Source organism: Leptopilina boulardi, unplaced genomic scaffold (genome assembly GCF_019393585.1).
Source record: "Leptopilina boulardi isolate dan_hultmark-lab unplaced genomic scaffold, ZJU_Lbou_2.1 LbouV2_278, whole genome shotgun sequence".
Taxonomy (NCBI): Eukaryota; Metazoa; Arthropoda; class Insecta; order Hymenoptera; family Figitidae; genus Leptopilina; species Leptopilina boulardi.
The window spans coordinates 1790226-1804528 of record NW_026137838.1 but is presented as its reverse complement, the minus strand read 5'-3'; the positions used below and the strand labels follow the sequence as shown (position 1 = coordinate 1804528).

General features: G+C 25.6%; 2 protein-coding genes across 2 annotated transcripts in view; one reads left to right on the top strand and one right to left on the bottom strand.

The window, feature by feature from the left end:
* LOC127282067 (caldesmon-like) overlaps positions 1-14303 on the top strand; it is a 329462-nt gene that overhangs the window by 309163 nt on the left and 5996 nt on the right. The window lies entirely within an intron of this gene.
* The window catches only part of LOC127282065 (insulin-like receptor), a 94141-nt gene continuing 80683 nt past the window's right edge, over positions 846-14303 (bottom strand). Inside the window, exons 7-14 of the mRNA XM_051306137.1 lie at positions 14185-14290; positions 11110-12498; positions 10731-11032; positions 10175-10654; positions 9561-10093; positions 6916-7411; positions 6615-6856; positions 846-6399 (exon numbers count right to left, since the gene is read on the bottom strand). Coding sequence (XP_051162094.1) covers positions 5724-6399; positions 6615-6856; positions 6916-7411; positions 9561-10093; positions 10175-10654; positions 10731-11032; positions 11110-12498; positions 14185-14290 — 4224 coding nt within the window. The 3' untranslated portion in view covers positions 846-5723. The remainder of the gene's footprint in view (positions 6400-6614; positions 6857-6915; positions 7412-9560; positions 10094-10174; positions 10655-10730; positions 11033-11109; positions 12499-14184; positions 14291-14303) is intronic.

Below are 14303 nucleotides of genomic sequence, written 5' to 3'. Positions count from 1 at the left end.
ACAAGGATTTTTTTTTTACAATTCACTAATATAATGGTATTTTTAAACAACTATACAAATTGATTTGGTGGACTGGTAAAAATAAAAAAAAATGAGTCCCCTTCTCGACATGAAGAAATTCTAAAAATACATGATTTCCTTTTTTTTGTGTATAATATACGAAAATTCGCTGGATTTTTTTTTTTAATAGCTCTCCATTATTTTTAAATTCAATATTTTTTTTTTTTCACTTGAATATCATTCGACATTGATGCTGGCACGTAGCAGTTTACACAAAGTTTTTATTTTTAAATTATTATTACTATTATATTATTATTATTATTATTATTATTATTATTATTAATATTATAATTATTATAATTATTAATATTATTATATTTTTATTCATCGCAATTAAAATCTAATCGATATTCGTGCGATTTGGGGCGCCGAAGATTATACAAAAATTTTCTTTTTTTTTCATTTTATAAAGCTTTGTATATCAAAAGAAAAAAATAGCTTCTTTTTTGTTTCTTAATCCTAGGAATTCTTTAATAGAATTTCAGAACTAAGAATTAAAAATTACATACTTTTATTACAATTACTATTAATATGGATATTAATTCGATTTAGTCAGCCTTTTTATTCAGATAAATTGGAAATCTATTTCAATTCAAGTTTTTTAAATACTAGTAAACATAAAAATTTTTTTTTGCAACGGAAAAATTTCCTATAAACAAAAAAAAAATATTTTTTTTTTTGGAATAATTATGTACAATGTTTCTTATAAATTTGTGATCACAATTATTAATCCAATTTGTCAATTTCTTTTTTTTTTTTTATCATTTTTAAAAACAAATTTTATAAAAAAATTTTTTTTTTCAATACTGTGATCGTATAAATTCATAAGTTTTTATAAAGATAAAAATATTTTCATTTTCAGAAAAAATTTCCGCACTATTTTTCATTTCAGCGCCCCTTTTTTTTTAACATTTAAACTTTTTTTTTCTTTCTTTCTTTTCCTTTTTTTTTGAAACGATCTCTGAAACATTCATTCACACGTACAAACATGAAATTTCTGATTCACAATTTTTATTCTTACAAATAATTCTTAGTTGTGTACTATTATTTTTTTTTTATACAGAGCCCAAAAAAATGCTAGGCCGAAATAACGGCGAGTCAAACTCTCTTTCCTGATATATAATCATGATTCGCGATTTTCATTTTTTTTTTTTATATAGGAAACATATTTCTGATTAATTGTACGCGACAATTACAGTTGAAAATATATACATTTAAATATATATATATATATAATATAATTTTTCTGTATTTATTTATCTATTTATATATTCATGTTTAATTTAATCTAAGCGTTGATCGTCTCAATGAAGAGTGAATCGAGAAATTCAATTTTTAAATCTTTACAAGTCAGAAATTAAAAATTGTTATTTTTAATTTATTTCTTCAAGTTTTATTATTTAAATAAATATGAATCTTTTTGTTTGAATTTTATTATTTAAAATAAAACTTTATTTATTTTTACTATTTACAATAAAAAAAAATGAATAATTTTTTTTTGGATTCATGCAAAAATTACTGTAATTTTTAAATATTAAAAAGAAACAGTAGAAATTTGCAAAGATTTGAAAAAATGAAGATCTTAATTCATTTTTTCGAATACTTGAGAATAAGAACGAGCTTTTTTTTTCTATTTATGATACACTGCTGGCATTTAATAATAACACTAGAATCTGTCAGTGTGTATATGCTTCAAGCTTATTAGTGTAAATCAATTTCTTCTTCTTCTTCTCTTTGTATAAAAAAAAAAAAAAATTGTATATCACCATTGCTCGAAGAGACGGAAGAAAAGGATCATTTATACTTCATAATTGCGGTACAATCAGAACTCGGCAGAGAAAATAACACAGTCGTTGTTGGATGAATAAAAAAAAAGTACATAAATGATTTGTTTTTTTTTTTTCTTAAAGCACAATTTCAAAGGCTTCCACAATTTTTTTATCATTTTAATCAAGAATTTTCCAATAAATAATAATTAAAAATCAATAATGTAAAAAAATTTTCTCAATTTTTAATTGTAATGAATTATTAATAAATTATTTTCACAGAACAATATAAAAAAAAAGTTTGAAAAAATCAAAGACAGAAGCCTTTAAGTAGATTGTCAATAGAAGTGAAGTTATTTTTTTTAGAGTTCTCAGAAAATTGAAAATCTACAAAAAAAAACCTAAAAAGGAATTAATAATTAAAAAACTGTAAATTACTTAACAATTATTTAATTACTAAATTAAATTAAAGATTAATTATTTAATTCATAATTAAAAATTAATAATTAATAATTAATAATTAATAATTACTTAATTAAATTTTCATCAATTAATAATAATTACAAATAAAAATTTTACATTACGTAAAAAGAAATTCTCAATTTTTCCTTTAGAACTCTAATTACAATAAAAATGATTAACAATAAAGAAACGATACTTAAAATTTTTTTTTTTTTTATAGATAAATAACAATAAAAATGAAAATAATTTTTTAGTATCTTGACGAGTAATATTATTGAAAGTACATAATTTTCTTGAAAATGATAGGTGACAAAAAAAATTTTTTTTTCTATTTTCTCCTCTTTTTTTCCACTTGTCAAAACATTTAACATTTTTATCAACAAATATTTGTATAAAAAATTATTATTTGACAAAAATATTTTAAAAATATTTAGTCTAATAAATACTATATAATTATTAGAAAAGTACTTAAATATCTGTTACTAAAAATAAATATAAATTTCTTTATTAAAAAAAGATTTTTCACAATTTTAATTTTCGGTAATTTATTTTTAAAAAAAAATTGTAAATTTTTGACAAGATTAGAAAAAAAGGACTGTGTACATTATTTTCTAGTTTTCGTTATCTATTAACAAACTTAAATATATAAATCTGTACGACTTTCACTGATTTTAGTTGTTTTTTTTTTTTTTTTTTTATATATAAAAACATAGGTACGAGGTCATCTAATGTAAAGCATTGCAAATAAAATAGGTTCTCTGTATATTAGGTCACTGGTATTTCGGTCCTTAATATAATTACTTAACTAATTATACTTTAAGCGGTTATTTAGCAGAAAAATAAACAAAAAGGATAGCCATCGAGAATAAAATATGGAACTTTCTACTATATTGTTTTTTTTTTTAAATAACTTTAACTTAGTGGGAGATTACGAGTTTATAAAGAGGATTAGCTAATCAGTCTTGTATTTGAGGCTCATTATGTCTAGTTTCAACTGAATTTGCGTTGCTCGCGCATATTATCCATTTTTTTTTTCTTCGTCGCTTTGAAATTCGTTTGAAAATTCTTAGGTTTTTTTTTCTCTTTTTTTTTTTTTTGTTTTTTAATTTTTCTTTTATAAACAGCTTTCAAGGGTGGGGGATCGACCTTTTCATCCGTCATCAATCTTGGCTCTCACTGGGCTAAGACAGTCTACGTTCTCTCCTCTACATGAAAGCATAATATGCCTCTGAACTTTGAACCTGACTTCCTGGAGCAAGGGACAAAATCCGATCGTAGCACCAAGTATTATATAATTAATTTTTTCTTTTTTTTTATTTTTCTTTTCTTAATATTTCACCGCATTCTGCCACTTAATATTATACATATAGTAGAAAAAAAAAAATTCTCTATCTCTGTTTATTACGAATGGAAATTCTTTGTAAGACTCTTTTTTTTTTTTTTTTAAAGCGAGCCTTTTATTTTACGCGGAGAATTACTCGGTTTGTACCCATTGGCTCCAAGAAACAGTATGGATATACACAGACAGATATTTTACATAGTTTGATTTTGCGATAAGCCCACCTCATTGTATACACTTGAACCTTTGTTCGATTTCGAAACTGCTCAAGTTTCAGTTACAAATATAATATTGCTTTCAACTTCATTACACTTTTTTTTTTCTTCTATTTACAGTAAATGAGAAAATAAAATTTTATTTATTTAAAAAAATAATATTTAGAATTTAAAAAATTGGAAAACTACTTTAAAAATAGAAATATTCGAAAAATTATGTAAATTAAATTATTAATTTATATAATTAATTATATTTCTAGAGAAAAAAAATGCAATCTTTCAATTTAAATTGAAAGTTAGAAATTGAGAATATAAAAAAAAAATGTAATAAATAAAAGCAATCGCTGAATGACGAATGTTGAGGGCTTGTCTGATAAATAGTTTCTATATAAGTATATTGAAGAAGCTAAATAAAGCAAGGTGCTCTTTAAACACATTTGGTGGTAAAAACATCTCTCGTATAGTATTGCCGACTTGAAACTCTCGGACGACTTCTAATTCTCGTAACAAAAAAAAAAAAAATATATTGAACACGCCAATTTCAAAAAGCACCATACTTCTCAAATTCATTCGCATGCGAGGACACAGTTCTGTGCAAGATGGTTCAGAAAACGCTTTTTTTTAAAATCGTTCGTACATAAAGTGCCGTAAGAATGTTATTTTATAAAATCGAAAAACAAATTTAAATTCAAAATTAGAATTCAAATAAATAGTTTTTTTAGTTACTAGAAACGTTCTGAACCACCTCCGGGTACTATAAGGTCGCTGCAATTAATTAATTAATTAAATTGATTATTAATTTAAAATCAATTAATTAATTAATTTACAATTTCGCCAGTGATTGTAATTATTTCATTAATCACTTAATATTACTCAATTCATATTTTGATTGACCAATTATTAATTTAGATTGATAATTTCCTAATTAATAATTCAAGTAAACAAATTATTAATTAATCAAACAATAATTAAATATTCAATTAATAATCGATTAATTAAATATTCAATTATTACTTAAAAATAAAACGAGTAATTGATTACAACTTTTTTCCATTCTTCGATTTTAGTAAAAAAAAACAAAAAAATTTCAAAAAAAAATGTAAATAATCATTTTGAATTTTATATTTCTTTCCTTTTTTGAAGGGTTCGAGCGACGAGTATCGCGTCTGGGAAGCCGGAGATGTGTTTCAGTTAAATATTTAGTTTTTTTTTTTTTATATTACAAATAATTAATCAAGTTCAATCTTTGATATTGACTTAAATACTAGATAGGTCAAGATGGTTGCCACAACATGCATATTTTATAATACTGTCCACACACTTGATACTCGACTTTGATAATAAATTGTGTAGGTATTTGGTACGAGTTTCCGCGATTATAATTTGCAATAATTTTTTTTTTTTTCGTGGACACGCGAGATTAAAAAAAAAAAGATCTGTACACACGCAGCAAAGTTTTCTTTTTTTTTTTTCTTCTCGTTTACTTTTAAACTCTAATCAGGGAGACGGAATTAAGACGCATTTTTTCTACACCCGTATATGGAATATAAGGAATATCGAATCTTTAATATGTCAATCGAAATTTTACCATTCGATTAAATCGCTTTTACATCTAAAAAGTGTAAAATGTACCTTACGTTTGTAGCTTAGATTAGTGTTATTATTATTTTTCTTTTAAAAACTTTCATTCTTCTCCATTCGCGTAAAAAAACAAAAAAAAAAAAAAAATGAAATCATCCCTTATATACATAAAGGAGGGATTTCTGTTTTTTTTGTAAAAAAAAAAATGTTTTCATGCCCAAAGCACATTTATATTTACCTTGTAAAGTTGAACGTTGACCTTGTAATGTGGGCAATTTTTTTTTTTTTCTCAAAAATAAACTACGTGGTCGCGTTACCGATATATCCGTTATTTAATGTTTCCGTTCGATTTCTATAATCTGATTGACGTTTTTTCTCCTTATCATTATTATCATTTGTCTCAATATCAATTGTATTTAATGATGAAAAATTCATGCGTAATGGTGCTTTTTCAATTTTTGTATTTAACGCAATTATTTCGGGACTACGATTTTCATAATCGGGATCGGCACGTGATATTTTCGATGGACTTGGACTGTCGATAAATGATTTTTGTGCCGAATTTTGTGGACTTACGGATTTTGCCAATGACGATTCACCGCTTAAACTTTCACGCGATAAACTCTTGTTTTGTGCGAACGGTGAACTCTTGACTGATTTAACACTATCTTCAGCGAATGGTAAATTTAATGTATCTTTACTTGATGCTTCATTTGATTCAACTGAAACACCATCGAAATCATCGAAACCAGCTTTTTGTGGTACTTTCGCTGAATTATAATCGTGAAAATTTGAAAATTTCGAACCATTACTATAAAGATCTAATGCATATCTTGGTGATGAATTTCTCTTCAAACTGAGTGGCATAAAATCAGCAAAATCACCAAAATCACCGAAATCTTGACGTAGAGGAGAATCTTCACCATCAATTATTTCCTCCCCTTCTAATATCTCTTTGAGTATCTCTTTGATGTCACTGTAACATAATTTTTATTTACTTTTCTGTTTAGCGAAACAACTAATTATTTTTTTTTTCAATTTTATTTTATTTAACAAACATTTTCTGCTAATTATAATTCTAGAAAATGTTGCTTATGAGATAATGAGGCTGCAATTTTATATAATAGCCATCAATGTATCAAATAAAAAAAAAATTAAAAATATAATTTCGTAACTAAAAAAGTGACTTACTCTTCAGTGTACGAGGAAACGGAAGCATTATGAGCCACTGCATCAGCGCCTTCAGGTGAATGAAAAAAACTAACATCATGAAAATCCTCTTCCGTAAAATATAAAAAAACTTTGACAATATCAATAAACGTCGGACGTCCATTTGATTTATAACACCACGTTCTTCTCATTAATTGATAAAGAAATTTCGGACAATTTTCCGGCTTTTCCATAACTCCACCATCAATTACATAACGCAGAGTCTAAAAAATAAAAATAAATTCAAATTTATCCCAAAAAAAGAAAAAAAAATTCTAATTACCTGATCATTGGATAAACCTTGATAAGGTTGCAAAGCAAGTGTAACCATTTCCCATAAAACAACACCATAACTCCAAACGTCCGAGAAACTTGTAAATACTCCATCTTTTAAACTCTCTGGTGCCATCCATCTCACAGGTAAAAGACCCTTTGTTCCTTTTCGATAATAATCGGTTTCATAAATATCACGTGTCATTCCAAAATCGCCAATTTTCACCGTCAAATCTTCAGCAACCATACAATTGCGCGCAGCCAAATCACGATGCACGAATTTTTTAGCCGAAAGATAAGCCATACCATCGGCAATCTCAATAGCCATTCTTAGAATTCTTTTTAATGTTGGTGGCTTAACGGTTGGATCTTCACACGCATCCGGTCGATGATTTCTCAAATATTCCTTTAAATCCCCATTTACCATCAACTCCATAACAACCCATGTTGGTAGTCCACGTGAAACAACTCCCAATAATTTCACAACATGATGAGTATTAAAAGCCCTTAAAACAAATTATTAATAAAATTAAATTTTTTTATTTACTATTTTATTTATTTTTAAAATAAAATTTTTTATAGAATTTATAAGGTAGCCTAACTAAAATAAAAATTCCCGGTTTTAGAGGCGTAAAAATCTTTTTTCCCGGTTAAAATTATTTACGAGATTATTAAATAACTAGCAAAATTAAAAGCGCGCAAGCGCGCCAAATTGAGTATTTAATTCTTTGTTATAAAGAAATTAAAGATTAATATTATCAATAATAATTTAATTTATTAGAATATTATTACATATTAAATGATAATAATGAAAATTATATGTTTACAGGCCTCGGATTATACGACTTTTTTCAAAAATACGACTTTTATCGACTTATTCTAATAAAATGAGACATTTCTTTTTTAACGTTTGAAAAAAAATGTAAATAAAATATATTTTTTTAGTATAAAATGTAGATCTTCTTCAGATCTTCTTCAATTCAATTATTTAACAAATTTTGAACTAAAATGATTCTTCACTAAATTAATTATTTTTAATAATTTTAATGAAATACATCACAAATTCAATTATATCAAAATTATTTTTCAATTAACATTTTTATGAAATTTAACAATTGTTTATAATTAAAAAAAAAAATATCACAATAAAATTGAATTATTTTTTAAAAATTTCAATTTAAAATAAACTAAAATTCAATTATTACAAGAAATTTTAATTCAAAATCAATTAAAATTCAATAATTATTAAAAATTTTCAATTTAAAATTTAATTATTTACCAAGTTTTCAATTTAAAATGAAATAAAATTCAATTATTTTCTAAAATTACTATTCAAAATTAATTATTTAAATTTTCAATCAAAAATCAACTTAAATTAAATTATTATCCAAAATTTCAATTAAAATTCAATTATTTCCCAAAATTTTCAATTCAAAATGAATTGAAATTCAATTATTTTCCAAATTTAAAATCAAATAAAATTTAATTATTCTCAAAAATTTGAATTCAAAATTAATTGAATTTTCAATAATTTGAATTTAAAAGCATCTAAAATTTAATTATTTCTAAAATTTTCCATCAAAATTTTTTTTTTTTTGAAATTTAATAATTTCAATTATAACTCTAAGGAAATTCAATTATTTTTAACTATTTTAATAATATTCTTTGAAATTTCAATTATCTGAAACCATTTTTCAATTAAAAATGATTTTCAAATTATTGTATTTTGTCCGCATTTTCTAATAAATTTTTAGTGAAATCATCTAAAATTTTAATTACAAAACACTTAAAGTTTCAATTAATTTCAAAAATCTCAATTTTAAATCTTTGAAAATTCAATTAAATTTAAAAAATGTTTTCCAAAAATTGTTTGATAAATTATTTTTAGTTCTGTAAAATTTAATAATTGTTTGAAAATTAACAATATATTTTGAAATTTAATTATTTCTAAAAATTTCAACTTTAACCCTTCGAAAAGGATTATTATTAAAAAAAAATTTTTTTATTTAAAAATCTGTAAAATATTTTTGTTAAAATAAAAAACAATTCTACTTTTTTTGGAATATAAATCGACTAAAACGACTTTTTTATGTCTTTAAGTTGATTCGAGGCCTGTGTTTTTATAATTAACATTTAATAGATATTCGTTGGCCCCTGGTACCTTAAAAATTAATTTTTAAAAATAAATTTATTTCAAATTACTATCTTGTACGAAACTTCCTGGCGCATCTTTTTCTCATCATAAATTTTTTCTATTTGTATACAATTTTTGAATCAATATACAACTTTAAAAAAAATTTCGTTGGTAAACGTTGTGTACTTCAGCTTCGTGAATTGAATTTTCGAATTTGGAATTTTAAAGAAACTTATTCCGAAATTTGAAAACACAATTATACAACTTTGGCAAAAATGAGAAAAAGAATTGTCAAAATTTGACACGTCATAAGATTACTATTCAAAAAAAACACGTGAAATCAAAAAAGGCCAACTTCAAGTTAAGACAGAAGAACAGACCAAGCATTTTATTATTATATAATAATTCCTGTCTTTTTTCCCGATCAGTGGCCAACTCTGAATTTAATTTAAAATAGAAATTCAACCTCTATAATAAATCTAAAGCAATAATAAAGATTGAAGAAAATAAATTGAACTTACTTCATTACTGAGGCTTCATTAAGAAACTCGATACGTTCACGATCGGTTGCTTTATCATTGACAGTCTTGATAGCGCAACGTACCTCATGCTTTCCTTTAACAACATCGAAAGCTTTTCCCTCGTGTACCATTCCAAATGATCCATTACCAATTGGTTTAGTTACTTCAAGTTGAACTTTCTCCCTTGGAATTTCCCATTCATCAGGAATGTAAACAGTACTCACATATTCTGGATTGACAGTCGCTATTAATCTCATACTTGGAACATTACGCATTTTTCTTCTACATGCATAAACAGAACATCCCGATAAACTCATAATTACAATTATTAATATAATTGTAAATATAATCCAAAATTTTCCATAATTATATTCATTTATATAGACAATTTTTTCATGTGTATAATTTCCATATCCAGCTAAACTCACTGCACGTGCTTTTATTGTATAATTACCAGCCGGAAGATCTTTTAATGTATAAAATTTATTGCGAATAAAATCTTTTCTCGTTAAACAAATTGTCGTTGGTTTTATCTAAAAAAGAATTTTTTTAAATTAAAAAAAATTAAAATAAAATATAAATTACTAAATTCAGAATAAATTATTAATACTTACGTTTTGTATATCGCGATTTTTGTATTCAACTTGATAGGTGACAATAAGACCATTAGGCTTTTGTGGCTCGTTCCATTCGAGTTTAACTTCAGGCGATGGAAGACTAGCATTGTCTTTGTTTGTTGTTGAAGTTACTTTAAATGAATCCGCTGGAATATCATCAGCGCAATCCAGTGCCATTGTTCGATAAGTCTTCATGCTTTTAGTTGAACAATAATCATTTATTGATCTGTCGTTTGATGTTATTTCACGGCATGCTTGAATTTCAATATTATAAACAGTAAAATGCCTCAGTCCACTTATCACAAATGTAATAGGACCGGTGGTATAATTGGTTGTTGGAATTCTCCTCTCGAATTTCAGTATTTTTCCATCTTCCATTTCATCAGGTGGTATTGGTTCCTCCTTAAGTGTCGTATAATTTTTTATATTCCCATCTTTTGACGATTTCTTCGTTCCTCTTTGTCCCGCTTCTTTGTCCTTCAAGAAAACATTAATTAATGAAATAAAAAGTAAATCAATGCTAATTTTTGAAAAAAGAACATTATTTTTTTACCTTATTTTCGCTGGAAACATCGCGTTTTTGAAATGAAATTTCTTCAGTCATAATTACTTCACTTACGTCACGTCGTCTACGTGATGTTGGCCTTTTAACATAAACCTGATTATGTAAAGCATCTTCAAAAGCAATAGAACTCGTGGCATCTTTTTCCCGTGTTGAAGAATCAACTTCACGACTTGAACAATCACAAACATCAGTTTCTGGTTCAGTGACACTTTGTTTATCAGCCTCAACTTTTTTATTCTCCTCATCAATTAAAATTGCCTTTGCTGGTCTTTTCTCAGGTGCTGATAATGCTGAAATAATTTTTCTATTAGAAAAAATTATTCTAATTTCTTACTAGAAATATGATTTTATTATTTTAAAAACTTACGTTCCTCGCAGTAATTTCGTTGTTCGAGAAAATGTGAATCGTCTGGTTCATATCGACCGACAATACGATAATGAGTTAAATTTCCATTTCTCTCAGCTGGTGGATGCCAAGTCATAATTAAAACATCACTGTCATTACTGTAAGTCGAAAGTTTTTGTGGTACACTCGGAGCACCGGGTAGTGTTGTAAAATAAGTAATTTCACTTTGTGCACCTGAACGTTCAGTGGCAATAGTATATGTCTTTATATAAAATGCATATTGTGTATATGGTTTTAATTTTGTTAAAATATGTGTTAAAAATTGTTTAACATCAGTATTATTTTTAAATCCAGGCGAATAAGTTTCTGTTGGTGAAACATCATCAACTTTCCAACCATCGCCACCGCATGCATCTCTTCCATCATACATGGTGACATTTTGAAATGGTGCTTCAATAAAATACACAACATAGCCCAATAATGAACGTGGATCGTGATGTTCAAATGGCGCCCAAATAATCAAAGCCGCATTAGATGCTTTTTTATCAATTTTCACTTGAAGCAATGTCACGTTACAGGCGTTTTTATCACCATTGCTATTTGGCGCAACTTCCACCTCAGTGAATGGCTCCAACTGTGCAACCTCACGAAGTTTTTCAATTTTTTGCAAACAAAGTTTTGGATTAAAATGAAAAAACACCTTTCCCGGTCGATTGTTCCTATGAAGAATTTTAATTGTTTTATTTGAACTCCAATCCCAAAGTTCTTGAAGATTTTGATTATCAAGAACAATTAATGATTTTTCATTATTATCAACATATTTGCCGCGTATAATTTTTAAATTTTTCAAAAAATTCAATGAAATTAAAGGAAAACTTCGCACAACTTTTAAATAACCATCAATTTCTTCAATCATACTGAGACTATCCTCCATTTCTTTGACAATATTTTTTCCACCTCTTATTTGAATTTCCAAACTACCGGTAATATGTGTACAACCACGTAATCTTTGCGCTGATGCAATACTATCAATATTTGCACCGCCACATTCTTTTTGACATGGGCCATTACATTTTTTGCATGTTGTCAAATTATTTGATTCATCATCCATATAGCCAACGGGACAATCCATTCGACAAATATTTTGAAATGGTTTATATGGATAGTCTTTGTGAACATTTAATGCCTCACGTGGTTTCTTCATAGTTCGACATTCATTCTCAGTAATACATTTATAATTCATGAATGCATAGGTGGATTCTGGACAACGATCCACACACGTATTTCCAATCATGACATTTTTGCAAACTGTACAATTACTGGCAGTCGATGCAGAACAACCGCCAAGACATGATCGATTACAACATTCACCGGATAATGTGCATGTTCTTCCATCGCATGTATCACATACTGAAACAAAAAAATTAAAAATTAATTTTATTTCAACAAAATAATTACAGAAATAAAAATTTAAATAAATTAAATTCTCTTTTTAATTTAAAGTCAAATTATTTTCGAATTCTTTCCTTGAAACGATATTTTGTATTCTTATGAGGGTTTCCGGTGAATTTAAAATAACTTGAAAAAAAAAAAAAAATGCGGATTTCGAAAAAGTCTTGAAAAAAATTCCTATGGAAAATTTATCACGGTAAAATAATTGTCAGAAATATAAATGAAAAAAAAAACCATAAAAGAAATTGATTAAACAATCGCAATTGTTTGTTTCTTTTTTTTTACAAATGCTTTGCGAATAATTGGTAACAAAACAACTCAATTACGTTTTAGTCAAAGCAACGGCGATGACATCCGGAATCAGTTACATTGTTTTGATAAAACCAGCTTATCATTTTATTATGACACTGAAGGTCAGTGAAAAAAAAAAATATTAAAACAAACTAAAAAGAAATGATATCAAATCAATTAAAAAATTAATTTCAAAAATCTAAATTCAAATTTGAAATTACAGAATAAAAAAAATTACACAAAAATTGTTCAAAAAAAAAAAAATGTATTGACGAAATAATTTTTCTATCTATAATATTATCGATTAAAAAGGAAAATATTGAAGGTGGAAGCTTGTAAATGATATCCTTGCTTGTAATTGAAAGCGTTGTTTGAATTGTAATCGAATTCTGGTTCGTGCAAACATTTTTCGAGCACTGAATACGTTATAGAGTTTATTCAGTTTATTCCTCTCTTGGACTCTCGTCGTCGTCAATGATAACAACACGTATTCGCCCTCGATAAAGCAGAAGATTAAAAGACAGAATAAATCTAGTGGTAGTTCATTAATTCAAGCACCGTACGCTCTTTCTTCCAAATATCATCCTGTTCCCAATAAATTTCAAAGAAATGCGATGAGAGAACAAAAAAGAAAAAAAAAAAAAAGAAAAAACATATCTTCAAACTCGGACAAAAAAAGAGACATACTCTCTGAAATTGTAATTTTTCCATCAACTTGAATTCTTATTTAAAAAAAAAAGAAAATTGATAACTTTATTCTGTTTTTAAAAATAAAGTTACTGCGATCCTGACAAAAATAATTATATAAAAAGAAAATGGAAAAATTATATTTTATTTTTAAAGAAAAATAAAATGGTAAAATTAATTTTCAAAAAATAAAATTATTTTCAGAATGATACAAAAATAATTGTAGAAAAAAAAATTGTAAAATTAATTTTTAAAAATAAAATTTTTTCCGGAATGATACAAAAATAATTGTAGAAAAAAAATGAAAAAATGAATTTTATTTTTGAAGAGAAATAAAATGGTAAAATTAATTTTTAATAATAAAATTATTTACGGAATAATACAAAAATAATTATATAAAAAGAAAATGGAAAAATTATATTTTATTTTTGAAGAAAAATAAAATGGTAAAATTAATTTTTAAAAATAAAATTATTTCCGGAATGATACAAAAATAATTGTAGAAAAAAAAAAATGGAAAAATTAATTTTATTTTTGAAGAGAAATAAAATGGTAAAATTAATTTTTAAAAATAAAATTATTTTCGAAATGACACAAAAATAATTGTAGGAAAAAAAATATGGAAAAAAGAATTTTATTTTTAAAGAAACAAAAAAATAAACTTACTTTTTTGGCAGTGTTCTTTGTTCCAGCATAAATGCTCATTCTTGTTCGTCTCTCTTTTTGGACAGCCTTTTTCACAAATTGGACAACCGTTTCTCGGTTTGTTTCCCTAAAACAAATAA